This window comes from Anser anser (assembly GCF_964211835.1).
Source record: "Anser anser genome assembly, chromosome: 3".
NCBI classification, from domain to species: domain Eukaryota; kingdom Metazoa; phylum Chordata; class Aves; order Anseriformes; family Anatidae; genus Anser; species Anser anser.
Genome location: NC_139722.1, coordinates 118,830,181 through 118,856,797, shown reverse-complemented (window position 1 = coordinate 118,856,797; position 26,617 = coordinate 118,830,181). Strand labels below are relative to the sequence as shown.

Below are 26,617 nucleotides of genomic sequence, written 5' to 3'. Positions count from 1 at the left end.
TATCTGCTAGGCAGGGAAGAATGGTTACTGAACTTGATTTATGTGAACTCTTCCTCAGAAAGTTGTAAATGTTGCTTTGACAGGGAAATTTGATATACAAACTCCTGCTTAAGTAGTCACCTATTCTGGACATGCAAAGACATATATGTGAACATGGGCAGATGTAGATCTAAAGTAATGAGATGCACAGCTATCCGTTTTGCAAGGTAAACGTGGGTTTGTACGTATGTGATATACGTGCCTTCTTGAAAAATCTAGCCCTGTACTTTCACAATCATCATCATCATCTTGGGGAAAAAAGTAATTATGATAATAGCAAAGAAACTGTCATAAATATGATTAAAAATTAATCAATGCTCTCCATTTAAATGAGTTAAAAGCTTGAAAGTAATGAAGAAATAATTTTAACATGGAAATGTGAAAACATAATAAATAAATTAATATGTACAACCTCTTCTGAAATGTTGGCTGGATTTTGCCTGTGTGTGAAGTGCAATTCCAGATAAAACTCTGTGTTTGTTTTTTAGTGACTCATCCATTTTACGTTTTAGACTTGTGACTTAACTGCTGGCACATAGTGTCCTATAAATATTCTGCACGCCAGTGTATAGCGTACGGAATTATTTTAGAGATAACCTGGTTTCAAAGAACACATTAGCATAGGATCACGGTGCCCATTTTTGCTACTCTGAGGCCAGTTCAGACAGTGCACTCTGACGTGCACACACAAACACAATATGACGAGCTTTCTGGAAGGCAGTGCTAAAGCTACAGTGAATCCGTGAAGTTAGTGGCAGTTAATGGACCCTGCTTGCAAAAGATGCTTGCTCTCTAGTGAAATCTGAGACAGGCTAAGAACCATATATATTAAATGAAGAATCTTCTTTTTTTTTTTCCCCCCCTAGCCTAATGAATGTTTTTTTCCTCATTAGATGTCTGTAAATACATGTTGCAAAAGTGTGGTGCAATATGTGAGTATGTTATCAATTCAAGAAGATAATTCAGGTCAGGCAATACTGTAAAACTGGATGTTCAAGTCTAATACAACTATTTCCCTTGGAAAGACAAGGGTTAATAGAGATTTCTTGTGAGTAATGATTATTTAGGAAGCTACAGCAGCACAGCCACACAGTATAATTACCATACTTTGTAATGCGCTGGATTTTAAAGTGAATTTTGAAGTGCTGGAAGCCTCTTCTTCAAACACTAAAAAGCTGTTTCTAGCAATCTATTTTATAGTTCGCTATTTTTAGTGTGGAATTTCTTATTTTATTACCATACTAATATATGTGAATATTCGTTGTCTATCAGCATTACCAGTTAAGCATATGTATGTTAACACTAAAATAGTTTTCTTCAATCAATAGACACTTTTTGCAGACAGTTTAGAACTCTGAATGTATCTTTCAGTAACAACAGGTAATGTACAATACAAGTTAATCTCTAAATATTTCCTATTTACATCGTTGTACATATGCATCTGAATTGGAGATGCTAAAGCACAAAATACTGTTAGGCTCAAATACTCGTGTGCAAAAAAGATTAACATTGTGTTCACTATGTCAATGGTACTTCCCAATGGTTGCATTTACAAGGAAGGCTCCAACGATAATGATTCAATTTAGAAGGAAAGCACACTGAAATAAGAGTTTGCTTATTATACGTCCATCCTACCTTGTGTTTGAGACACTGCATGACAGGATTTCAAAAGCTGTTTGTACAAAAATAATAATGTCAAAATTGAGTAATACAAGGAGAAACAAATTAAATGAATGAAAACTGAAGTGAGACTAAAAAATTAATGCAAGGAAAACATACATAAAACAAAAATTTAAATTATAACAGCTTGTATTGAAGGCTGTTTCCACCCATATTTCTACTTTTTACATTCTATATTTGTATGAAAAGTTTCTTCACCCATTTGATCAGAAAAAAAAAACCCACATTTTGAAATGTGCATTAAACAAATACCACCTTTATTTTGATCCAATTAGCTTTCACACATCAACGCATATAGCAACGAAACCAGACCTTGGGTTTGCATTGGTGCACTTTAGGGACTGAAAGGAAGTGGTCAGGACAGCACGTGTGGAAGTATATTTTCTGATGGATTAAATCAAGTGGGTTAAAAAGCTGTTAAGGACTGCCCATGGTGGAGGCCTCCACATGCCCCCACAAAGTGATAACCTGACAGAACCTGAATGATTTTCCTCTGTTTCATCACTGATGATGTGGGCTGACCTGCACTGTAATGGAGTATGAGCAAGCTCATGTAGGCTGTTATTGCCTCTCAGCAGTGGAGGCTGTAACCCCAGGTGAGGGAAGAATCTAACTGCTGAAAGAGGTGACTCCTTTAACGACCCACAATTATTTCCCAGCAGCCTATCTCCCTTATACATGACGTGTTTGCCACATTGTGGTTGAAAGTACGACTGTAATCATTCTCTCTTGTCCTTATGTGTTTAAACGCTGGATCTAAGGCCCTCTGAAGCCACCAGCAGTAAGACACCACTGATAACACCTGTCTTTGGATCAAGCCCACTATTTTTTGTCAACTAGTTCAGTTTACAGAGTTCTCTGTGATGTTCTCTAAAGTTAATGCTACAGGTCCACTGTACCCCAATTGCCTCCCCTAGGTGTCCTCCCACCCCACCTTTTGATTGTGTGCAGCTATTGCTCAGGAGCAGAATGACCAATAGATTCATTCGTGTTGTATGTCAGAGACGGCATCTACAGAAACCCTGGCAGGGGACAGACTGGAAGTTTTGCTTGCTGTCCAGAAGGAAGGTGGAGCAATCAGAAGGCAGAGCCACAGTGGCCGGGGTTCAGTAGTAGCAGCTGCCTGTGACCCTACTTGCTGTCATCACCCCAGAAGTTAACCCAGTCACACACAGCTTTTGGGACTCTTGTGATACTGGAAACACTTGATTTGGACGTACTCTTCCCTCCCACTCTGCAAGATTACTTTAATTCATAGTATAGTGTCTGCCAGAGAGTTTAAGTTCAGAAAATTTAATAGCAAAGAATTAAGTGCATAACCCTTGAAAGCAACAGGTATTAAACACATCCTTTCTCTCTCATCTTACTGAACTGCTGGGTATATCCCCCTTGCAGTTTACGCTTGTGTAAGTGCATTACTGCAAGTTCATGCATATTACAGCTCTGCTGGCTCAACCTTTCAGCAAGGGAACTGCTCAGAACAGTACTGCTTCTACCAGAATTAAGATTAGAATTTTCCTTGCCTTGCCAAGTAGCTTTTTCAAATAAAAAAAAATAGTGATTATAAACTAGCAGAAACTAAAAGTTATTTTAATTAGGAAAGGGTGTATTAGCACAGATTAAACTCCCCATGCTGCTATACTCCTCTATTGTTCAGTCCAAACTAAAGTGGCTCTTGGAGTTCAGAGATGCTCTGTGCACATGCTTTACCTCTATTTCCCAGTCAGCACTAGAAATATAAGTTCAAAAGCAACAGAAACAGATTTTCTTGAGGTAGTTTTGTGGAGTAATTAAAATTTGTATGCTGGGCTTTTTATTACTGTCATATCTAGCTAATGATTACCAAAGTGGCTGAGCTGCTAAAAGGACAGACTGACTAAACAGTTAAGCTTTCACATCTGAAACAAACCGAGTTCTACATCATTCATTTTAACTCTCCCAAGTACTTGAGTGACCATGACCAAGGTCATTTTCCCCAGTTTGGTAATGATTTATATTTAGAAGCATTCTGTTCAGCCTGATTCTGGTTACCATTCTTACTAGTCTGCTTTTATTTTAAGCATTTTTAAAAAATACCTGCTCATTCTGCTTCTCTAAGACTTCTAAATGCTCAAGTTGAACTTTTTTCAACTGATCCATTTCTTTTGACTGCTTCATTGCAAGCTGTAAGCAAGAGAAAATATTGGGAGAGAAATATAATGCATTATTGAAACACAAAACAAAAACTTAATTGAAATATATATATATATATACTGTGTTGCCTCCTTTGGATAGTACAAAACATCACAGGAGGCCCTTGTATCACAGAGTCTTAAGAAGAGCTATTAATATAAAAATAATATATTTATACATATTGCATATAATATATATACTACATAGAAGTCTAACAGAGACACATCAACCTTAACTTTGTTGTTTGAAAGTTTCCTCTTATATAGATGTTAGATCTTTATACTACAAGCATGTGGAACAAAGCAAGGACAATCATTCATTTTTATTTATTTTTTTACTAGGGCTGTATTCTCAACACAGAAATGAAAATGAATATCCAGAAATAGTCAAGGTTATAGTTACCCTTTTTCTCTCTTCGAGGAACTTTTTTGTGTTGCTGCTGTTCAGTTCTCTGACTCGTCTAAAGAAATACAAACATTGTCCATGAAGACTTGTTAGGAAAAAAAAAAAGAAACTCAAAGGTACCAGCAGAGAGAACCACAAACTTGTAAATTGTATTTTAATTTTTGATTATTTGTCACATATGGCACTAATGGCAAGCTGAACAGTCCTCTAGTTATTACACTTAATTGTTTCCAATGAAGTTTTGACTTTTTGCCTTACTCAGGAGTGGTGAACAGAACTTAAAAAACTGTTTAATTCATCTGTGTATTCTTCATTTCACTCTCCATTCATCAAACTAAATTGATTACAGAGTGCTACATCTCTAGCAGTGGCAATGGAAAAAACATCCGATCATCATATGTAAAGTTATGGTTTACCAATGCTTTAAGGTTCTTAAAGGTATTATTTATACAAAGATAAATATACAATACTAACATAAGAGACACAATCATAAGCCTCTCTTCTTAGGATTCATGTCATGAAATATACCAGAAATAGTTCAAAGAACTGAATCAGACTAACCTCAAAGCCTGAAAAGTGGAACTGCATTCAGACTGCATTCAAATATTGGAAGAGATTTATTTTCAAGTTGTTACTGGAAGTCTTACATAAACTAAGCATACAGTTACAAAGGCCTCTGACAACTCATCTTTCTGATGAGCTAGGAATTTGTAACACTTAAGAGGCTTAATTCAGTAGGAACAGGTTCAAGCCTTTTGGCCAACACAGCCCAGTATCAAGGAGAAAAAGTAAAGAGGAAAGAATGAGCCAGATGGCAAGCCCAAAGTGAAGGGGAAACCTTGAAGGCTTATGAGACATCATCATGTACATTCTGCTTCTATCTACTTATTTGGAAACTTAAAGAAGAAACTTAAAATAGATATAATGCAAATCAATCTTCCAAAAAAGTCTCAGTAGCTGGTACTGGCAAGTCTCTCATGTCAATTGTGGCTGTCATCCCCAAACATGCTTTGAATAACCCACATTTAGAAGTGTAGTTGTGCCCTTGGTTTGCTGAGCTTAGATGCTGGCCAGGTTCCTAATACCAGCACATAATAACAGAGAGAGCTGTGGTTCTGTTCAGGACCAGAGGCAATACACTTGCTGTTCAACAGTACACCTCCAGCTTCTTCACTCCTATCTTTCATCACCCTCTCCATTTATTATCATCGCTTTTAGCACTCCTGTCTTCTGTTCCATCTCTCTTCTGTGTTACCAGTAGAAGATGGAGAAAAGCATTCACTGGCACCACCTCCTGTGTTTTTAGTGATGCTCCCTCTTAAGTTATTCTAAGTCCACCTAGCACCAAACCTCAGACTCCCTTTTCAGAACAACCCTAATGTAATTTAAAAAAAAAAAAAAGTGCAAAAAAGTATACTGCACTCCTAAGTACAGTCATTACAACTCTTAGACCTACACCAGTCACTCACAGATAGTAAGTTTAAAGTTCAGGACATTTTTGTTTCCCTGAGAAGGGCATCACATTTATTAAAAGAATAAACACGAGAAAAGTAACACCTTTCTTAAAATGGTCATTTAAAAGTATTCAGCACAATCATTAGACATTGTTTCCCTACATAAAAACATGGTTTTAACAGAGTTAATCTGTGAGTTCACTTGCCAGCTTTTGATAATGTTCTTCTCTTCTCAGAAAGGAAGCTCTGGTACTTACCTCTCTCTTTCTGCTTTGTTTTTGATAGATTTGTCTTGGCTTATGGCTTTGCTGTTCTCCATAGATATTTTAGCCTGGTTGGCACGCATCTCCTTGCTTTCCCTAAGCAAAATCAAATAAAATCATGAATATGCAAAATGCAATTGCTGATGAAGTTGGTTTCCTGGTATTACTCTGCATTGTAGCTTATTTTGTCCTTGAAGTATTAGGGAAGAGGAAAGACCAGACTAACAAAATTGCCTTCCTTTGGGTAGACTTTATACAATTTGAGCAAGCATTCAGAAATCTTCATTTGTCCTAGAGAACATAATTGGAAAGAGAAGCTTTATGCATTTTACACTTTGAATGTTTTTAAAGGGTGGAAAATAGTCTTTTCTCCCTACTATAAAGTTGTCTGAACATGAGCTACTGTCAGCTATGTAGAAAATGCAACTTACCTATTACATATCCTGCACTCTGAATATGGCTGCAATATGAATAGTAGTAGTACTTCCTAGGGTGGTATGAGCTGACAGCCTTCCTTTCAAGACTTCTACTTTGGGACTGCAAAAAGCCCTATGTTTTAGACCATGGCCGAATCTGTGCTTGTTTTCTCCTTCTAGCCCAGAGAACCCTGCAGTCTTTTCTGTGAAACTGTGTAGCTTTAACAGGAGTTAATGATTCATTGTTGGGAATAACAGCACAGATGCTGACTTTCAGAAACGGCTTATGAACTGTGAGTGAACAGAATTTGGCTCAGTCTGGGTAAGCCAGCCAAGCTCCAGAAAGGCCTTCCCTGAAGGCTTTCTCTTACTTTCTGCCTGCTTAGTATTCCAGCTCTGGCAGCTCCTGATCTTAAGTGCTTATTTAAACAGGAATTATATATGGAAATTAGACAGTGAATAACTGGCAATAGTAATTGTGAAGTCCCCAGCAGTGCATAAGCATGTAAAAGTTACCTGTTGCAAGCCAAGGCAGTGCCTCAGTCTCTTTTTCTGGACCTATCTTAGAGTAGAACGCTGATTAATTATTGTACTTATTAACCCCAAATTTTAAGTATGCACAGGAGAAGAGTGGCACAGAACAGAGAGCTTAATTTAATGAAATGTTGACACAATTTTTGAGGCAGTCTTTAATCTCTAGAAGACATTGATGATTAAGTAGCATGAGTAAACTTTGTTCCATAACTTACATTTTTCATACATTGAAACTTTTTTAAAAAAATGCAGCACTCTTTTTTCCTCTAAGAATTCATAAGAAACACTTCCTGAATACAGACTTAAAAGCAGTAAAAATGAGACAGAGCTCTAAAAAATGTTCTTTAGAGAGCATATTTCATTCCAATTGTCCCTTCTCCAAATAAAAGCTTTTATTTTCTATATTCAGTTTAAAGTAATTTTCAAGAACACTACCTTAAGAGCAGTATTGAAATAATTTTTTTAAAAATTCCTGTGCACTGGGATATGAAAAATGTTAAGTGTGGGTGTTCATACTGACTTAATCTATTTGCATCAGATATAATTTCAGAGTGAAAGCAGTTAAGAGGATTAGAGGACTACTGTGCATCACTGATGACTTAAAATGAGGCTTTGGCCATGGATATAGCTAGAAGAGCTGACACCTATCCATGTGCAACTGTTTCTCTGTTCTAGCAGCTATGATTTAGCTCTCAGTTGCACTGCTAATGGTCTTCCCGGGTGTTTTTGGTTTTCACCACTTGCAGGAAATAGAAGATATTTTTAATATAAGACATGAAAAATCTCATCGTCCTTTTAAAATCACCAACAAGCACTTGTAGGGACCACTTCTTGTTTCTAAAATAGCATTTCCCAAAGACAAGGCCAAAGTTCTAGCATCAGTTCACTGCCTAACTGCCTGACGTGGGGCTTCACGTGAAATCCCGAAGTTCAGCCCATAAGCCACAATTAAAGAACTCCCTCCTGCTCAGAGGTGATGGGTATACCTATAGCACAAGTTAACTGCAAAAAGTAGATAAGCCGGGATGGCAAAGGAAAAAGGGATTCTGAAAAAACACCACATGCGACTACAAAATTTAACTGTGGTTTCCTACTGTATCATACTGATTGTAACTCTGAAATTTGTACAAATGTCTTCTGAAAGGATATGTGAGTTTAAACACGCGAATCTATCCTGGGAATTTATACATATATTTAGATTACATTAAAGTGCATTAATGTTATATCACCAGTCTTGTTTGAGTATCTAGAAAACTCCTTTGTATTACAAAAAAAAAAAAAGAAAAAAAAAAGGAAACAATTTTCCTTTCTCTCTCATGTTATTTAAATACAAAATGCTTGCAGATATGAGCTTCAAGTCCTCAATTTCTGAAATGCTGCAAGCTCACTACATCACAGTCAGTAAAGCTAACCCATTCATGGTAGGTAGGGGGGATGGCATCCCTAGAGTTCAATAAGCTTCAGATTTTTAGTAGTATTTGCTGTCTTCTGCTTTGTTTTTAAATGAGCTCAAAGCATAAACTGTAATTGCTTTTCCCACTGCACATGAAGGGAAACAATCTACCCTGCAGCAGATAACTATCATTTTAGATTACTGATCTTTTCTACCAGCTTTGTGTCCTCTGTTGTGATAGTTAACTGATTACTTCAGCTCACAGAGAAGGGAAGCAGCAAGAACAGCATGCTGAGAGTATGGTTCACCTCCCACGCTGCTCTCAGATAGATTCCTCTTTTCCTATGGTTACCTGAGCTGTCCCTTGGTTATTATATGCACCTATACATATAAATGTGTATGTGTTCCCACATACAATACATTCTCTGAAATAGTTCACAAATGATTAAGTGTAAAATTTCTTTGGGGGCATTATTATTCACATTTCGAATTTCCCATTCCAAATTCTTCTGAAATATTCATAGATGTAGACGCACTCTTACATTCGTTTTAAACAGGGAAGTTCCCGGTCTGCACATTTGGGGATTACATACAAGCTCCTGAATAAGCAGAAACACTAATTGCCATGAATAAAGCAAAACAAATTTTGAAGGTTGTTACTCCTGGGACAGCTGAGAAGAAAAAGTTCTCAGCATTTACCAGGATGTAGATTTTGAGGTCTGGTTCTTAGGAGCTCTAAAAATAGAACAATATGTGGACTTACACATAAGTGATTGTTATTAAGAGAGAAAAATCCATTAATAAGAATATATGAACCATTTACAATAAATTATACAGGGCCAACACAGAGATGCAGAAATTCTAAACCCAAGAGAGCACATATGGAAAACTAACTAAAACTTAATTTCAAAAAGATGAGGACAAAACTATCCTGTTCCACAAGCAGGGTATACATCAGTAGAATACCTTCTAAGTGCTGGAGTGAATTTCAAACAGGACAGAAAACAGGACTCTCAAAACCAAAGAGATATGATTTCTCTGGGCTGGATGATGCAGCCCAGTATGATTCAGAGACACAATACTAAGGACTGCACCTTCCTCTGGCTAGTGTCTTTTGAACAAAGCATTTGTATTATAATTTAACAATTTTCTGACTTTAGTTTTGATGGGGTATGTATTGAACGACAGCTTGAATACATGGGTTAACACAGAGATTAACATAAAGATGAGCTCACTAAAAGCCTTTTGCTGGGACAATTCTCTGTTGGATGGAAAGCTTGCAGGTCCCAGCATGTGTTCTCTGATGCAAAGATAAGCTGCTTTTTTCACTCAGAATTTTTTAAAAAAATAATTTAAATTCCTTCGTTAAATGTGATTTATTTATTCCTTTTTCCCTATGGTTTTGATGTGAAAGATGCTGTAGACAATTACATATGAATATGTATATATGTAAACACACATATTGCATTCATGTGCTTTTAAGGCTGCTTCACATAATAGATCATAGCAGGGGAAAATGATTCCTCTCCTTATTTCTATTTTTTAACAGTCTGGATACTATTTGTATTTAATTTCTTCAAACTTCAAATGTGCAGGACAGTTAATCATACAAGGAATGTGACAGTAGTGTCATGCAGTATCTTCTGCGTTCCCAGTGATTATGGCAATATATTGTATGAAGATATTAGTCTAACATAGCTTACCTCATTATCTGTTCTTTTTATGATCTTACGTTTTGTGGATCTTTCTTATAATCAACAACATTATAAAAACATGTACCCACAAGTGCTAGCAATTTAAAGAACATTTCCATACTTGATCTTTCTCAGTTTTTCTGGGTAAAGTCCAGACACATCCACAGCTGATGTGAACTACCACCACTTCATCGCATCCTCTGCCTTTAATGAAGTTCCTGCAACCTAAACCTGCCAAGAAGCCCATTCCTGCACCTCTCTATTCCTTGCCTGATAACTTAATTCACTTCTACCATGCATGCAGTCCAGTACCTTTGACAGCAGTACAGGAGCTATCAGCGCAAGAAACTAGAGCATTCTACAAAACAGACACAAGCCAAGCCCTCGTCATCAAGTAGCACTGCCCTGCTCACCTGTCATGTGAAAATTTTAGCTGCTGGGTTTGTTGTTCATGAGCATTAATCAGCAGTTTCTTCAGTAGTTCACACTGTTGGTTCAAGTGTAAATCACGGATTTCTTGCTCTTCAGCACTGTGTGTATTGATCATCTCGGACCACTCTTTAGTGTGCTGTGCCACAATCTCTTTGACCTGTAGAGAAGGAACAGCAACTTTGCCAGTGGTTCTCAGGCTATAAGACCAACTATTACTGCTGCTGAAGATGATGTAGAGACAATCATAAAAAAAAAGATTATAAAGAATGCAGCTAAGCTGTGAAAACAAAGTTACACAAGTGAAATTGCTTCAGAGTAATGAAGCCACTGAGGACAGTACAGGGTGTTATAAAAGCAAATATAAAGCCACCCCTAACACCTAAAGTGCCCTGAATGAATTGACTGCATTTATGCTTTTGACTGTACTAACATTATTTTAAAACCTCCTCTAACACCAAGTTCATTATAAAATGCTTCCATATTCCTGGTTGCAAGGAAAAAAAGATATTAAGAATATTGAAAGTAACAATGGAAAAACCTAGTGAGCGGGACTTCTCTGAGGGCTTAAATACAGTCTTCGATTTTGTGAGACAACTTTAAAAACAGTTAGTTTACAGAGACATCCTGTATTTAATACAACCTGTATCTTAGGATAGGTTACATATTTTTGTTTTATATTCATTAAGTCAGCAGGGAATCTGACAAGCATTCTTCTTTTGCTTATCTCCCAAGACTCACAAGAAAAAAGAGATTAAAGTTTTGGAAAGTTCCCAAGACACAATTTGAAGAAGTCTAAATCACTAGAGTTGTTATTATAATAGTATATTACACTCAATGATTTAGAAAAGAAGCTAATAGAAAGATATATTTTATTATCCTTTAATAATCAGCTTTGGGTATTTTGACAAGCTATCTCACTTTTCCATAAATGGTATACAAAATGTGCATCACAAAAAAATAAACCTATTTTCAGGTACTCATTTCAAGTGCTGCTATGGTAACTAATCGCATTTGGGTCACCTTCTATGAAAGCTAAACATTACTCTTCGAATCAAAAATTGCCACCATCTTGCTCAAAAAGTGAGTGATGCCAGTATTTCAAGTGTGGGCCCACAGAAGCTCTGCATAATGCAGAGCTGATTTTCCTACACACACTGGTGATGGTGAAAGAAGAGGGGGCTTGAAAGGACCCAGTCCCCATTCTGCCCTGGAGAGGCTCATCTGAAGGCCACCCTACACAAAGGACGTGTAATAAAGCTGGATTCATAATAAAAAAAAAAAAGCAAGTAATTTTCTAACAGATCTGGGTGACTACCACTACACGAAAAACAGACCTGCATTTAACTACAGTTAAACAAGTGTTTCATATCAAAACAGATAGGATGTGAAGCAGAAGCAGCTGCAGGTGAGCTACCTGTAATTTTCTGCAGCTGTCATAAAAAAAAAAAAAAAAGCACTTTGAGGGAGGACATTGGTAAGACCAAAATAGGCTTAATTCAACAGGATATTTAAGTGTGAATGTGCCTCCAGAGAAACGAGTCATACTTAATTTTGTGCATGTGGGTAAGCATACTACTAAAACAGAACCTGTGAAGTGATATGAGCACTGAAGGATGTGGAGCTGTTAGTGGGAGTAATAGCTTTAATAAGAAGTTCCTAAGGCGGTACTGCCTTTGGAGCCAGAAAAACATAAAGATTTGGTTTTAAAATGGGTCAAAACAAATGCTTGGAAGTTGGTAAGGAAAAAGTACTTATTTTTCAGATGGAGTTTCTGAAAGGTTAAGGTGCAGGCACTCCAACTCACCTCTAGCACTTACTATGGCACTTAGGTTAGGACCAAGTTTAGTCTAAGCTCCTTGTAATGGTGATGAGGAAAGTGGGACAGATTCATAGCAGGATTCATCACACCTACAGATTAAACACTCTCTGGAGATGTCCCTGTAATATTTATAGGGCCTCATGCAACTAGACACTTTGGTTATGAATTTCCTCTCAATACTGATCATTTGGCTTACCCCCAGGGAGACCTGGAGTCTACTTCAGTGGAGCTAAAAGTTAGCCATTGATGAAGTTTTTGGGAAAATCCATTCTTTTTTTTTTTTTTGATTTACTTTCAGCATGAGTCTCCAGATGGATTCAGCTTCATCCATGATTTGGAGAAAAAAGATTCAGGTAGATCCAAAGTCCTTAGTGAGTGAGTGTAATTGGGACCACAGCAGAAAACGGACCATGCACTCAGAAAACTTCTATTGTCACAACGTTAAAAAGTATTAATGTTTAGAAAAGAATAATGTAATTATGAGACCCACGATGCAGACAGAGCCAGCAGCAAATCATGTACCATATACCTTGGCACAGGAGCCAACACATGGTTTGCTACAAAGATTTGTGATTCAAATTACCTTCCCATAGAGAATACCCTGACTAGCCTCTGTCCCCTTTCAAAGGTCAATAAAACTGTAGCAGGCGCTGTGAGAGAGCTGTCCGGGTAATCTTCTCCCTCACTTGCTGCTGTGCAACTCTTCCATACAGTCAGTCACTTGGGACTGGGTTTCAGACTACTTTAAATTCCCAGAAAGTGCAGCGGATATTAACATATGAGATCTGATTCCTAGTCACAGTAAGGCTGTTCTACATGGACCTAGAAGGACAGGCATGCGTCCAAGTAAATAAAAGAGTTTGCTTTTATTTAAAGTGTCTTCACCTTGTACAGGAAAAGCAAGCAAACTTCGCATAAAAAAGAGTTGTGACTCAATAAAACAATGAAACATATAAATGCATAAATAGTGGAAACCTTGGTGAAAGCAAATATTCTGTGACTTTCAAGTGCAAAGAGCTTCTACAAAGCCCAAATAAATACAGAGAAGGAAAGAATCAAGTGCCCATTACAAATGTTTAATGTGATCACAGTTTTAAAATGGTTGATATATACACTACAGAAGAACTCGAAGGCAGAAATCCTGCATTTCAGATACACTGATAGCAAAGAAGAAAACCCCAAGGAGACTTAAGCATGGCAGTACTCTTAAGCATTTAATCTGAAAATACAGGTAATAAGAATAGAAAATTGCTTCTGTTCATGGACAGAAATGCTACTATGTGCTACTAATTTCAAAATCAGCAAGTAATCTAAGTGGCAGGTATGGCTCCTTGTAAGACGAGTTTTTCTCTTGGGGTGGGAAAGAAAAGGAAGATTTCTTTCTTTCTTTTTTTTTTTTTTTTTTTAAATATCCTGCAAGCTAGAAGTCTTATTTCAGGAAAGGCAAGATATAACTTGATGAGTAGGATGCAAGGGATTTGCCAAACAACAGTTACAAAATTTGAAATACTCAATTTGACTCAGATTCAGATGACCTTAGAACTCAAGGCTATTAAATCATCTGGAATCCAATTTTGCTACAGGTCTGTGATACACTTCAAAGTTTAGATTTAATAAATTCAATATACTTCCTTGCTTTCTTCCAATTTATTAGCATTGCGGTTAAAATGACTATTTCAATTGGGCTGCGTTCTTGTCCTACTTTCCACTATTAAGGTAGTATTGCTTACCAAAAAGATAAAAAAAAATAACCATTAGCTAACTTCAGTCTTCTCTGCTCTACAAACTGTGTTTGTAATCCTGTCCTTTCATCTGTTCCTACACTGTGCCTAAGAGACTAATTAATATCTTGATAAGGAACTTTCTTTTGCGTAGGATAGATGCAAGATGTTTGTTTAGTCACTAAGTTCAAGCAGGAATAATCTTTGAAGTAATCTTTCTTTTTACTTCTTTTCATCCTCTGCCTGTGTGATGCTGGGACCTACTTTTCTAATGCAGGAGCGTAATTTGCATCTGCTATGGTAACTGTGTGAACTACACATTGGGACATTCAGATCTAATTTAAATATTTTATGCCAAATTGGGCTGGACGTTTCCTCATGACAAGAAGACTTTTGTAGATGAAAAGGCACTTTGGTGCTAAAAGTGTGCATGCACATTTTGACACAGAGCTACATTGAAGGACACGAGCTGTAATTAAAGCTGAATTATGGTACCATCCAATTTCATATTAGTGGGCCAAATACTGAGAAATGCTGAACAACTGTTAATTAATCAAACTGCCAGTATATCAGTGTAATGCATTCAGCATCTCAGAATTTCATCTAATAGTGCACCTACGTTCATCTATGATAAAAGATAATTTCCCTATGGTCTTGGGCACTGTTTTCTAACTTGTTGCTTGTAACGCTGCGAACAATCTCTGGGAATAATTCAAGGGCCCACACAGAGTAATTGAAACAAAAGAAATTTGTGAGAATACTAAAATTGGTATATAATGTGGAAAATTTTGATGGAACCACAGCAAGCAAGATATTGAAAATCACTGACCTAGAGCAAACCACAGAGGTAGATATTTTACAGAGGAATTCTTCAGAAATTTTCCAACATAGAGAGAGAGGCTTGGCATTTCAAAGGAGCTTAGATTTAACTCTCTTTGGAAAATGTCATCCTAAAACCTGACATGGGAGTGGAAAACATCAACCTTTTTTCCAGATATGGATTATAATTCAAACAAACTGTTTTGAAAGCAGGATTTTAAAAGGAACAGAGCTCAGAAATTGCATATATTTGTGGAAAGGGGAAACATGAGTCACATTTATCAGGTCTGGAAGATTAATGAACACTTGGATGGTCCTCGTGTACAAATCAGATATCTTAACTCCAGACTGCCAATGACACAAGCTGAAATCACAGCAAAGAATTTTCTACACAATATAACTTAAAATGAGTTTTGGAGCTCACGTCTGGATGATAGGGACCTAGTGCTCCTCAGAGAGTTTTTTCTCTAAGAAATAAATGAATTATCTTTTTAAAGTTGTCAACAAATCTGCTTTAATTAAGAAAACAATTCTGGGCTTATCATAGGAGAAGGAGATAGGAAGATGAGAAAGACACACCAGATTTTTTCTTCCTGGTGGTTCTCCTAAATCTTTGGCTGAAGAGGCAACAACAAGAAACAATCCTTGTTTAGAAGACCAGGATCTTCTCCACATGAAATAATACCAAAGAATAAAATTAGGAGAAGAAAAGATGAAAATAACCTTAATTCTCTAGTCTCAAAGATGTGGCTGCTTTTGTTCGTATTTTCTATGCTCATCTGATTCATTTCATGGGTTTCAGCTTTTACATTAACACTCCTGCTTACTTACTGTGTTCAGTCTCCTGCACACTTCTTTCTTCAGACCATTTTGTACATGGGTGTGTCTTCCAGTATACCTGCCACCTTCTAGTTTGAATATCTTTTAGAAACTTGAAAGCATGTCAACAAGTGGTAGGTAAAACTTTCAAAGAAAATATGCAGTCAGTGAGCATAGTGATAGTATAGAGTTACAGAGGAAGCAGCTCTATGCAGCTCAACATGAATGATGAATCACAACTTGAAAACAGCTTTTTCAAACGAACTGAGGTTGGGCCTCTGAGCACTTCTATTCTCCAGCACCTTGGAGAAAACAATATAACTAATCCCTGGAGGACAAAAAAAAAAAAAAAAAGAAAGAAAGAAGGTGGCACTTGGCTCAAGAGCAACCTGGTCTCCTGCTTCTTTAAGAGACAGACTAGCAAGTGTTGTCCATGGTGACAAAGATGGAAAATGAAAAAGAAACTTTTATGTATGTATGCTGGGAATGTAATGAATACTCAGATTTCACATAGCTTATTTTTTGCCTCTTTGTTTAGCTAAAACTGACACAAATGGACTCAAATGACCAGTTTTGCCTCATGAGGCATGCATATGGTGCTTTCTTCAATAATTGTTAAAGGACAGGAAATTGATGTTGCTTTTTAAATATTTTTTGAAGAAACACTTTTAGACACTCAATTACTCCTATTCTTTTTGACATGTTGTTATTGCCAAAAATCATTCATATGCTTCCAAGAAAATTAACTACCACTTGGGTCTCAAAATCTCTATTTCAGATGTTGCATGTGTTAAAATTGGCTGTTTGCTTACCTTAGATTTGTGATCTGATGTTAGTGCCTGAATTTTAATTTCAGTTTCTTTCTTCAATTCAACACAATTACTTCCTCTAAAAAAAGCAAAATTGAAAATGTGTGCCACAAGTTAAACATCTTCCCATTCAGTCAGCTCTTACTAATTAAAATGTTAATCAATGTTGAAGTGCTACAGCGTATTGGAATGAAATTATTTCCTCTGGCAATTTATTCACAACTTACAAAATATTGTTGGATTAATGATCATTTAATTCAAACTCCACACAATTAATTCTAGATTGGCCCCACAATTATTCTGTTGCTGAGGATATGTCAAACATCTCCATTTATAGTACTCAGTTTCTTTTTCCTTGCTAAGATAATCCAGCTTCTGCCTGAAAACCTACAGGCGTACACATTACCTTGCTGTGATTTTATCCTCTGGTTTAAAAGCCATTTTTGTTATTGTTTTAGTTCAAGGCAGAGAAAAAGAAGTCACTTGAATAACTGTCTCATGGGGCAATTTGGGCATATTGAATTTGAATGCCGGTTGAAAGTCTCGGTACCCCTTGGTGGGAGAACAGAAGTAAAACGGTAGCAAAGAAGGGGTCCCATGCGGATGAATCCAAGCATTAGTTGCCTTATGTGACTTGCAGAACAATGATCTTGAAGACAGCCCTTGCTCCTGCAATAGGCTGAATACAGCATGGCCTTTGTGACCAGGTAAAGTTAACAGTGTGTTGAATGCAAGTTGCAAAGTTTGTTTTGAGCAGGAGGAAGACTGTGATTCCAAGAAACAGGCTGGTAAAATGGCTGCAGAGGGCCCATGCTGAAGCCCCCCTGACATGCCTGGAAATGGATGACTTCTACCTCTCACCCGCAGAATTTCCTTCACTAAAGATCGTTATTTGGGCTGTGTACTGGGTAGGGTGGATGCACAGCAAAACTATTACTTTGCAACTACAACAGCAGTTCCAATTACTATCTCACCAAAGTCTATGAATTTTTATAGGCTCCATCTGACAAGCTCCATCTTTACCTATCTAGTTGTTCCCCTTTGTGCAGTAAAACGTTTTTAGAACAGAATACAAATTCACACATTGGTAGTCTCAGTTTTTCAGTTTGTAACAATAAAATAAATTTAGAAGAGTCTACTTTGAGATCACTGCAATAGTTCTGTGATGGATCATCTGCTGATGTAAACTGATGTAATGCCACTGAATGGATGGAGGTGCATTCATTTTATAATCTGAAGCTGGCCCTAATAAGAATGGTTATTGCTTGACTGCTGTAACATTAATCCATGTTTGCTCTAGAAAAGGAGATTAATGAAACTCTTAACAAGTTTATATCCTGTTTTAATATCAAAGTACTGCAAAACTTATGGAAATTAGCTGAAAACTTTATCATCAAACAGTACCAGGAAAGCCCTTACTGAAAATAGTAGTGTTACATGCCTTGAGTTCCCAAGGGCCATCAGAAGGACTAGTCATTCATTTTCTGGTTGCAGCAGGAAAATTTTTGTACAGATTTTTAATACTTGTTTGACACTTTGGAAGTAACAAAGCCATAGAGACAGGTTCTGACCATAGTTACCTCTGCCTGATTAAGAAAGAGCTGCAAAGAAAGAGTCTTTGCTTATGCACGTGTGTAGCTGTGATCAGAATCTGGCTCTAATTCATATATGATTTGTCACACACTACAAAAAAGAGTGTTCCTTAGGGGAATTAAACATATTTTTATCCCAAATTAGCCTAACTGGTCCAATCACCAGATTTTTTAGAATCCCAGTCTTCAAAACTACCAGTTGAGCCCTTCTCTGGAAATGCAGCTTTCATGACATCTGAGGGAAACCTTCAAGCCAGGCTGGACGTAACTAGAGCTGTCCATACCTGCAGTGACATGCAGGATTAAACTGTCAAGTCACAACTGGGGATAAATACCCAGAAATGGTCCAATACAATGTAACATGTCCACACTCACGCACACATATACACTTGGATAGCCTTGATAAATCAGAGGGATCTCTGTGTGTCCCTCAAACTCCATTTCACAGTGGGAACACAAGCATACATATCTCCATAAGCCTCCCCAAAGATTTGTGAGCATTTCAAGTGTACAACAGAATTAGCACAGGGAGCAAAATCCTGTCCATCTGTTGGTGAATTAGCATGTGATTAAAATTTTTACTTTGCTGAACATTATGCAGTTGACATTTTGTCACACCATGTGGCAGAAATGGACCACAAAACACTGCACAACAAATCAGAAGAGAAACTCTTCTATATACCGATCAAAAAGGTGTTGTTTTTTTTTTTTTAGGAAGTGTCAAGTATCTGGCAATTTAAATATGACTACCTTAAAAACACATTTTACATGATTATTTACAACTTTTATTGGCTTGTAAAGGCTTCAAAATAATAGCCAAGGAAACGGAACATGTCCAATACTCACTGAACCCAAGATCCCTTATTCATCGGATTGTTTCAGTTCAAAAGAGTGTTCAAGTGTCAGCCAGTGTATCCACTTTAAAAGCACGCCCTGAAATACACTACCCAGCTGGGGTGAAGTGACCATGTGTCTAAATACCTGGCTGAATGGGGTTTGAGGGCTGCATACGCAAAGACCCTGAAGGAAGCCCTTACAACGTTTTGATGCTCAACTAAGAAGTGTTTTCACAGAAAGCCTGTGGTGGCATAGGATTTTGATTTGGTTGGTAATTAGATACCAATAGTTATTCTCATAACAAGAAAGAGCCATCAGATGATTGACAGCTCTGAAGTCCCCAAAAAGTATGGAGTTGTGGTGAAAAATAGTATCTGGCTGTGTATTGGATCTGCTTCTGAAGTAGTTATTTACAGCTCTAAAAAAAAAAAGTCAAAACCCAACAATGAACAAATAACTTTGTTGATAATTTAAAATTATCATAAGGGCTTTGGCATCCACAAGGGAACTGTTATAAAAATTAAAGGAAGACTCTGCAAGCAACCAACTAAATGATGTCAACCTGGGAATCAAATTATCAGCTACTTTTATACTTGTCCCAATTTGGTATTATTCTCAAAAGCATTGTTACACATGGCTTTCCACTATTCACTGCCCAGAGACAGCCATTACCACCTTTAACTTTGCAACATAGCCTCATTTGCTACTTTACTATGTCAGGAAGAGGCACTGGCCTCTTCTCAAGCCAACAGGAATACTGAACAACAGGAATATTCTTAAATAGCACAGCACTGGGAAGCTTTTCTCCCCTTGATGATGGTACAATGTCCAGGGCCTAGTTCAGTGACACTGTAGTAAATGCCCTGGTTTCATTTATAAATCCAGCTATGTCAATAACCTTCTGCTGTGTTATATTCAATGGAAATTGAATCAAAGACAAATTAAATTAATTTGTCCTGTAGTTAATCTCTCTGTTTGGTGAATTGGTCATCTTCTGGAAGAAACTACTTAGGTTAGAAGTATTTGGGTGCTTACAATTCCCCCTTCCTGGAAAAAAATCCACAAACTTTTTATAGAGTTTATGTGCGCTTGTCATAATTTAGTGAAGAAAATTCTCCTTATCTTCCTTACTTAATTCTATTTCTGTTTTAAGTTTGTTATATGGACCCCCAAATATTAAAATAAATAAATAAATACAATACAACAACTCTGTCATTCCAAATCATTTATAAAACACAAAGTATTTGTGGGAGAATCCAATGCTAAAGATGCATTCATGTTCGGCATTCAGTTAGTGAGCTGGTTGCCGGTTGCTGTTTACAGACGACAACAATATGCAATTAAGGCTAACTATCAGCACAATTTTATATAGGACTAAATAAAGCAATTGCTGCTTTAAGTCCCAATGGACTTAAAAATGGACTTTTGCATGGCAAAACTCTATTAAAACTAACAGGATTTAGAAGCTAGATTTTTTTCTCAAGATCAATCGTTTCCTTCTGATCATTAGTGAGACTGAGGACCTGGGTCAGCTCTCACTGAACACAACAATGACATTCCCTGGAGAATGCCGTGAGACCAGATCAGGCCAAGGAAATGAATATTTGAGGCAATGCCTTTGCTTTCATGTTTCACCTACTGACAGTAGAAAACTAGAGAAAGGCAAAGTGAGTATAACATTTATGGCCCATGGTTAGAGCCTTCAAGCAACTCAAACTCAGTTTGATGTAATATGCTGGTTCAAGCTGCAATTAATTCATCTGAATGACCATTTTATGAATGTTTTATTCCAGAACACAAAGCATAAAAATCTATTTTTAGTCTACAAAAAGATTTAAAATGGTATCTTACCCTTTCTTCTTGATTGCCTTCTCTAACATTTTCTCGTATGATACCTTTTCTTTATCATATTGTGCCACTATTTTGTCAATTTGTGTGCAGTGCAACTTCTGCATAGCGCTGTGCTCCTGGAAAACAGTAGGACCTTACAATTAGGTTGCTGGATTTTTAATGTTTAGTTTTCTTACAGTGTAAAAATCAATGGATGAACAGATAACTTTGACAATGGAATTTAATCTGGGTTAGCCATCTGCTATTAAAGGTTCCAGATATTCCACCGTAAGTGCTACAGCATTTCTCCTTTGTTTGAAAAATGAAAATCTGTACTAGACCTTAAAAATATGGTATACTGTTACATCGAAACAAAATAATTATGGCAAAAAATACCAACTGGTACTATACGCTTAACTTCATCTTTTTGAACAAATGCCCATTTAAGTGCTAAGTTAAAAAAAATAAAAATAAAAAATCAGATTTATAAGCTCAGATCATACACTTTAAATTTTCTGAATACTGAGGAGAACAAAATTCATCCCAATCCCCTTCCTTGACATATTTCATACTGAATACAGCACTAGCTCCTAGGCCACTGCAAATCAAAAAGCTTCAAGTCCAAAAATAATAGCTAAAAATCAAATAATTAACAACAGAAAATTCTGAAGATCTGTCCTATGACCCCTACTGCAGCAGCAATCTTATCATTAAGAAATTCCATCTTGTTGTAGGGCATCTTCCTTTGCAAGCAATAGTAATCAGTGAAATATGGCATTCAACTACACATGCAGACTGCTGCAAATAACCATTGTCTTTTTTTTTTCTTTTTTTTCCCCAAGCAACACAGCACATGTTGACAAACTGGACTTCACAGGGCTATTTGTAAAATATTTCACACTAGGGATAACTTGCTGTCACTACTACAGTTATATTATTTACACTGGTGAAGTGGCAGAGGAGGTTTATCCATGGAAAGGGAGGAAAAACCTTTTATAATGAAAAGATAGATCACTTACGCTCCCGATTGGGTCTAGCTCACAGACAGTTCCTTCCCATTACAAGACTGTACTGGAAGCAACACTCGTAGCACTTACATGTAGACTTCATTATTAAACTTGACTTCTTATTCTCCTTTATCAGAACAGCTGTTCATGAGGCAAATATTTAACTACAGCCGAGAGCACTAAATATTGAATTTACATTATAATATGAATATTGTTTGTTAATTTACATTAGTTTATTAATATTCAATTGCTCCACATTTTATCTAATCATGACAAAAAGTCTTGCATTAATTAATATGGCCTCTTACCAGGACTTTATCTCTGTTTTGCTTTTTATAGCTCGTTTTGAAGTTACACTACCCTTGTTATTCTACTGCTCTTTGTTGTTATTTTCTATACACCTGTGTTTGCCTTATCACTGTTTCTTCCTTTAAAAATACTAATTAAAGACTTTTGCATTCACTTTTACTAAAATGCTAATACAAATGTTGCGATGCTTTAAAAAACATAGCACTGGGATGTATGCAAGCACTCCAACATCTGCTAAGCACTCCCCCAGGGAACATACACAACTCCTGAATTTTATACTTAAGAGTGGAGAATTGAATTTTCTGTTCTGCAAAGGATTTAAAAGGAAACAAATAAATTCCATCAACATTAAAGCATGACAGCCTCACCAGGGAGTATCTACACTGACTAACCATGTAGAACAAAATATGGGCAGCAAAAAGAATGGCATAAGCTTAATGGTACAACAATGCCACAGGTGAAGTTGAGGAGAGTATCTAATTGTCCAACTACACACTCTCCCCAAGTCTAAAAGAACAATACAATTGCTGCTGTGCAAATATTGAAAAGTATGAGCCATCTGCATGCTCATGTGGCACTTCTGCATAATCTGCACATCACTTAAAGCTAGAATACCTGCTTTTACCTAAGGACAACCATGATTTAAGCCTTATATCTATCACAAACCAACTTTAAACTTTTGCAGAGACTCGCCTCTGATGCCATTGCTCCAAGACAACTCTATCTTATATATGAAACAGACATATTGCAGACCATATCCTTGCTCCCATTTCCTTCCTCCTGCCCACCCAGTTCAATAAACGTGAATTTGAGCACAAATATAAACAGAGCTGGAAGAGGAAGATGGGCTACTGTCAGCCACTGCATGGAAGGCACAGAGTACTGGAAGTCAGCACCATACCAGAAGTCTCCTGAACTACATGACCTTCAAACCCTGGAACACTATTTAAAATGGTTTAGCTGATGTGAGTTTGTTTTATGTCTCTGCTCAAAGGAAAATTCATTACAGCTAGCTGTTGCATCCAAAACTGTCAAGATTCTAGGAAATATGAGTAATATCTTAAAACACTCTTTCTCAGTATACTTTGTTTTCAGATGCAAACTTCAGGCAGAAAAATTCTTGATTGATTCAGAATATGTTTGCAGATAAAGCTCTTCTCAGCTAGATCTCTCATGATTCTCTTTTTTGAATTTGCATTTTGAATTCATGTCTTTTACATAGATATATTTAAAAATAGCACTTAATGATTATACTGAAAATTGAAGCCACAGTTCAGCTGGGGCTCTGGGTGGTCAACTAACTGATATAAAAAGATGCAAATCAGAGTAAGACTATCTATGGAAAAAAAGAAAAGAATCATATATAGTTCCATTAAAAGGAATGTAAAGAAAATCAAAATTCCACCTATTGAAGAGAAGAAAAAGTAAGTTCTTATGATACAAACTGTTATTCCTACATGGTATCTCCCTGACGTAACATTAAAACTCCTTTATACAACTGAAAACTGAAGTACGGAAGACTCTCATTAAAGAATACCAAAATGATGAAACGACAAAAAAACGATTATTTTCAAATTCACTATCTCTTTTACAGAACTTTATTCATCTAGAGCCCCCAAATCATTTGTACTGTCTCTTTTGTGCTATGAAATGGAGATTTTTTTTTTTTGGGCGGTTGTTTTCTTGAAAAGGCTTCTTTTCAAACGGCGCATACATTTAGAGTCAATATAACCGTGTGGGATATGATTCTGAGATTCATGTTTTGGGGTGATAATTATGCTGTTCTGGTTAGTGTCTGTGGCCATATTGAATTCCTTTAGGGGACATTTGTGACTATTGCTTTCTTGTCTGAATCTACAAAACTGTATACTACAGTGACCCGTTGTACCTTAGACTAGTAGAGAATAATCTCTCATTATCTTGCCTCCTCCTCTGTCTAATGCGAGAGTCACAGAAGCTATGTGACATACCTGCAACAGATTAAAATTCAGTAGGGGTCCATAGGAGCAGGTTGTTAGCAGATCAGAGGCTCTGACTCTTAATGTAAGTATGCCTCCTTGCCTTTATAGCTCATCTACCTGCGATGCCACCCAAATCATTTACCTAACTGTACTCTATATCTAACTTGATAAAAAAAATATAAAAACTAATGGACATCATTCATGCATTCTGTAGTTCTACAGTAGCATTCATATGAAGAGACTAAAGTTACTTAAAGGACTGTAGGCAGAAACTACTGTGTTTCAAAAGCTGTCCAGAGTTTTTAAACATTTCTGCAATATGCAGAAGTGGCTGGACATATTATTTTAACAACACCAAAAGCACAGATTACTAAACCTAAGATTCAAGATGAAGTTATTCTTAATATGGACTTTTAAATGGTGATCATTACACAAACTTGCCACTATTTTTCAAATGTCAAACAAAACAAGGATTGTAGTATAAGAGGCAATTTCAGTTTCAGTGTGCCAGTATAGCTTCTCTGCTTCAGAAGAAGCAGTTGAGTTCTGCGACAGCGCTGTTTAATCAGTTTTTGAACCCAATCCTCTGCTTAGTTTGTGGCCTGGGTAAGAACAGAGAGACTTGTAGAGGGGAGAGTGAACTTAATAGAATCACAGGACTTGTTGTGAAACATTGTCACTCTTTGGTACTCACTACAGTTTGTTCTGCCTTTAGTCTCTACTCGATCTCTACTTACTCTATTATTCCCTTACAATCCTTATGGATTTCTCTGAAAACATTCTGCCTTTACAGAGCTTTGAATATGTGCCCTTTACATCACTCTGTCCTGAGTGAAATCTCAACTCTTCACTATTTATACACTTCACGAAATCCAAAATTCTGCATTCTTTGGCAAGCCACTAAATCTGACATCAGGGAATGGGCAAAGTTAACTTTATCTGTCACAGAATATCTGTCTGTGTTGTAATGACGATACTAAGAACAGTGATCTTTTTGCAACTTTATAAGCTCTATCAGGAGAACAGAGAAGATCAGAGAAGAGGAGTTGGAAGGGACCAACAAAGATCATCAAGTCCATCTGCCTGATCACTACAGGGCTAACCAAAAGTTAAAGCCTATTATTTAAGAGCATTTTCCAAATGCCTCTTGAATACGGACAGACATGACCAGATATCTTATTTTTCCCATATGAAAGTGAAAAAAGTAACTGTAAAGATTGTAATTCCAGCTGCCCAAACATCCTATATAAAAATTAACTGGTGCCAGGCTTTTCAGAATACAATACTCTTTGGCTTTGTACTTCTTTGATACTATCTTTCTTTTTATTTTCAATAGTTCAATGTTTTGGCCATTTTCACTCCAGCAGCACAATAAAATTCTCTCATCCCTCTACATATTACTATTAATCTGTTTTTCCTACATGGCATAGCTCCTTGCAACTGTTGTACCCTATACACACACACACACACACCCCCTACATACGGTGACCACACTATGGTTTTGTTATTAACTAATTTTTAAGAGAATATTTATAATTATTTAAGTCGGTGACCATTCATACTCAAAATTTGAGGAGGCATTTCTAAGGAATGCAGAGTGCAAACTGGCCAGACCTGTGATGTGCAGGAGAGGGATAAATGGATTAATACCTTTTGAAAGGAACTGTTTAAACCTCCTTTCTTCAAGGTCTCCTGAAGATGAGGTGACCACTTGTATTATTGTGCCTCCAATATTCATCATACTGAGAAGCTGAAATAACCACAGAATTACTCCATACAGACCTGGCAGACAGGGCCACTTTTCAAAAGCCCTGTAAATGCCTAATTGACTAAGCTGCACAGAAGTCCTTGGGTTCATAACCCACCTCTGCAAAAAAAAAAAAACCACATTTTCCACTGGGCCTTCTGTGCTGGAGAGTTTTACATCCTTCCTGTACCCTTGGCATCAATGCTGTACTGTAGGTGGTACAAAAGTAATTCTGGTAATTAATCTGGAAATGCGGTGCCTGTAACTGTCCTACACATTCTCAAACCAGAGACTGACAACACTACGTGTGTTTTCCTACAGAGCAACCAACCTCCGCCTGCCACCATTTCAGCAGAGCTGCTAATACTTCTCTACACTGAGTGGATGCTATCAGTGATGAGGACCCTTACTGCTGCCATTTCCTCAGCTACCTCTGCCCAGGGCTATCAGTTTAGCTCCGACACTGCTTCACTGTTTTGATCAGAGCCCCTTCCCCTCCCACCCCTCTCTTCCACACTTGCATGCATTGATTTTCCATAATGAATTTTCCACAAGGCCAATTTTAGACAGAGAAGGGTTGAGGGTTGGACTTTTTTTTCTTTTTTCCTTAAACAATATGAACATGGTTTTTTTGTATTTACTTATTCCTCCAGACCTCAGGAGTGTCTATGGTTAAATGAGAGCCAACCTACTCCTGGAACGTCTAAGTTCAATGTGCTTAATACAAAGGTTTTCTCTAATTGATCATGGATAACTGACTGCATAGCTCTCCTGCTCCCTCACAGCTTATAAAATGCATTAAGAACACACTGATGAGTACACAAAGCACTTTCCCAAGATCATCTCTGAGCTGCTATGGTCATAC

The 26,617-nt window shown here is 37.0% G+C and overlaps 1 protein-coding gene across 1 annotated transcript in view; it reads right to left on the bottom strand.

Moving 5' to 3' along the window:
* PLCB4 (phospholipase C beta 4) overlaps nucleotides 1–26,617 on the bottom strand; it is a 126,904-nt gene that overhangs the window by 3,039 nt on the left and 97,248 nt on the right. The window contains exons 31-37 of the mRNA XM_083827647.1: nucleotides 20,750–20,865; nucleotides 16,473–16,548; nucleotides 10,464–10,639; nucleotides 6,008–6,109; nucleotides 4,294–4,351; nucleotides 3,796–3,882; nucleotides 1,675–1,711 (exon numbers count right to left, since the gene is read on the bottom strand). Of these exons, the coding sequence (XP_083683773.1) occupies nucleotides 1,675–1,711; nucleotides 3,796–3,882; nucleotides 4,294–4,351; nucleotides 6,008–6,109; nucleotides 10,464–10,639; nucleotides 16,473–16,548; nucleotides 20,750–20,865 (652 nt within the window). The remainder of the gene's footprint in view (nucleotides 1–1,674; nucleotides 1,712–3,795; nucleotides 3,883–4,293; nucleotides 4,352–6,007; nucleotides 6,110–10,463; nucleotides 10,640–16,472; nucleotides 16,549–20,749; nucleotides 20,866–26,617) is intronic.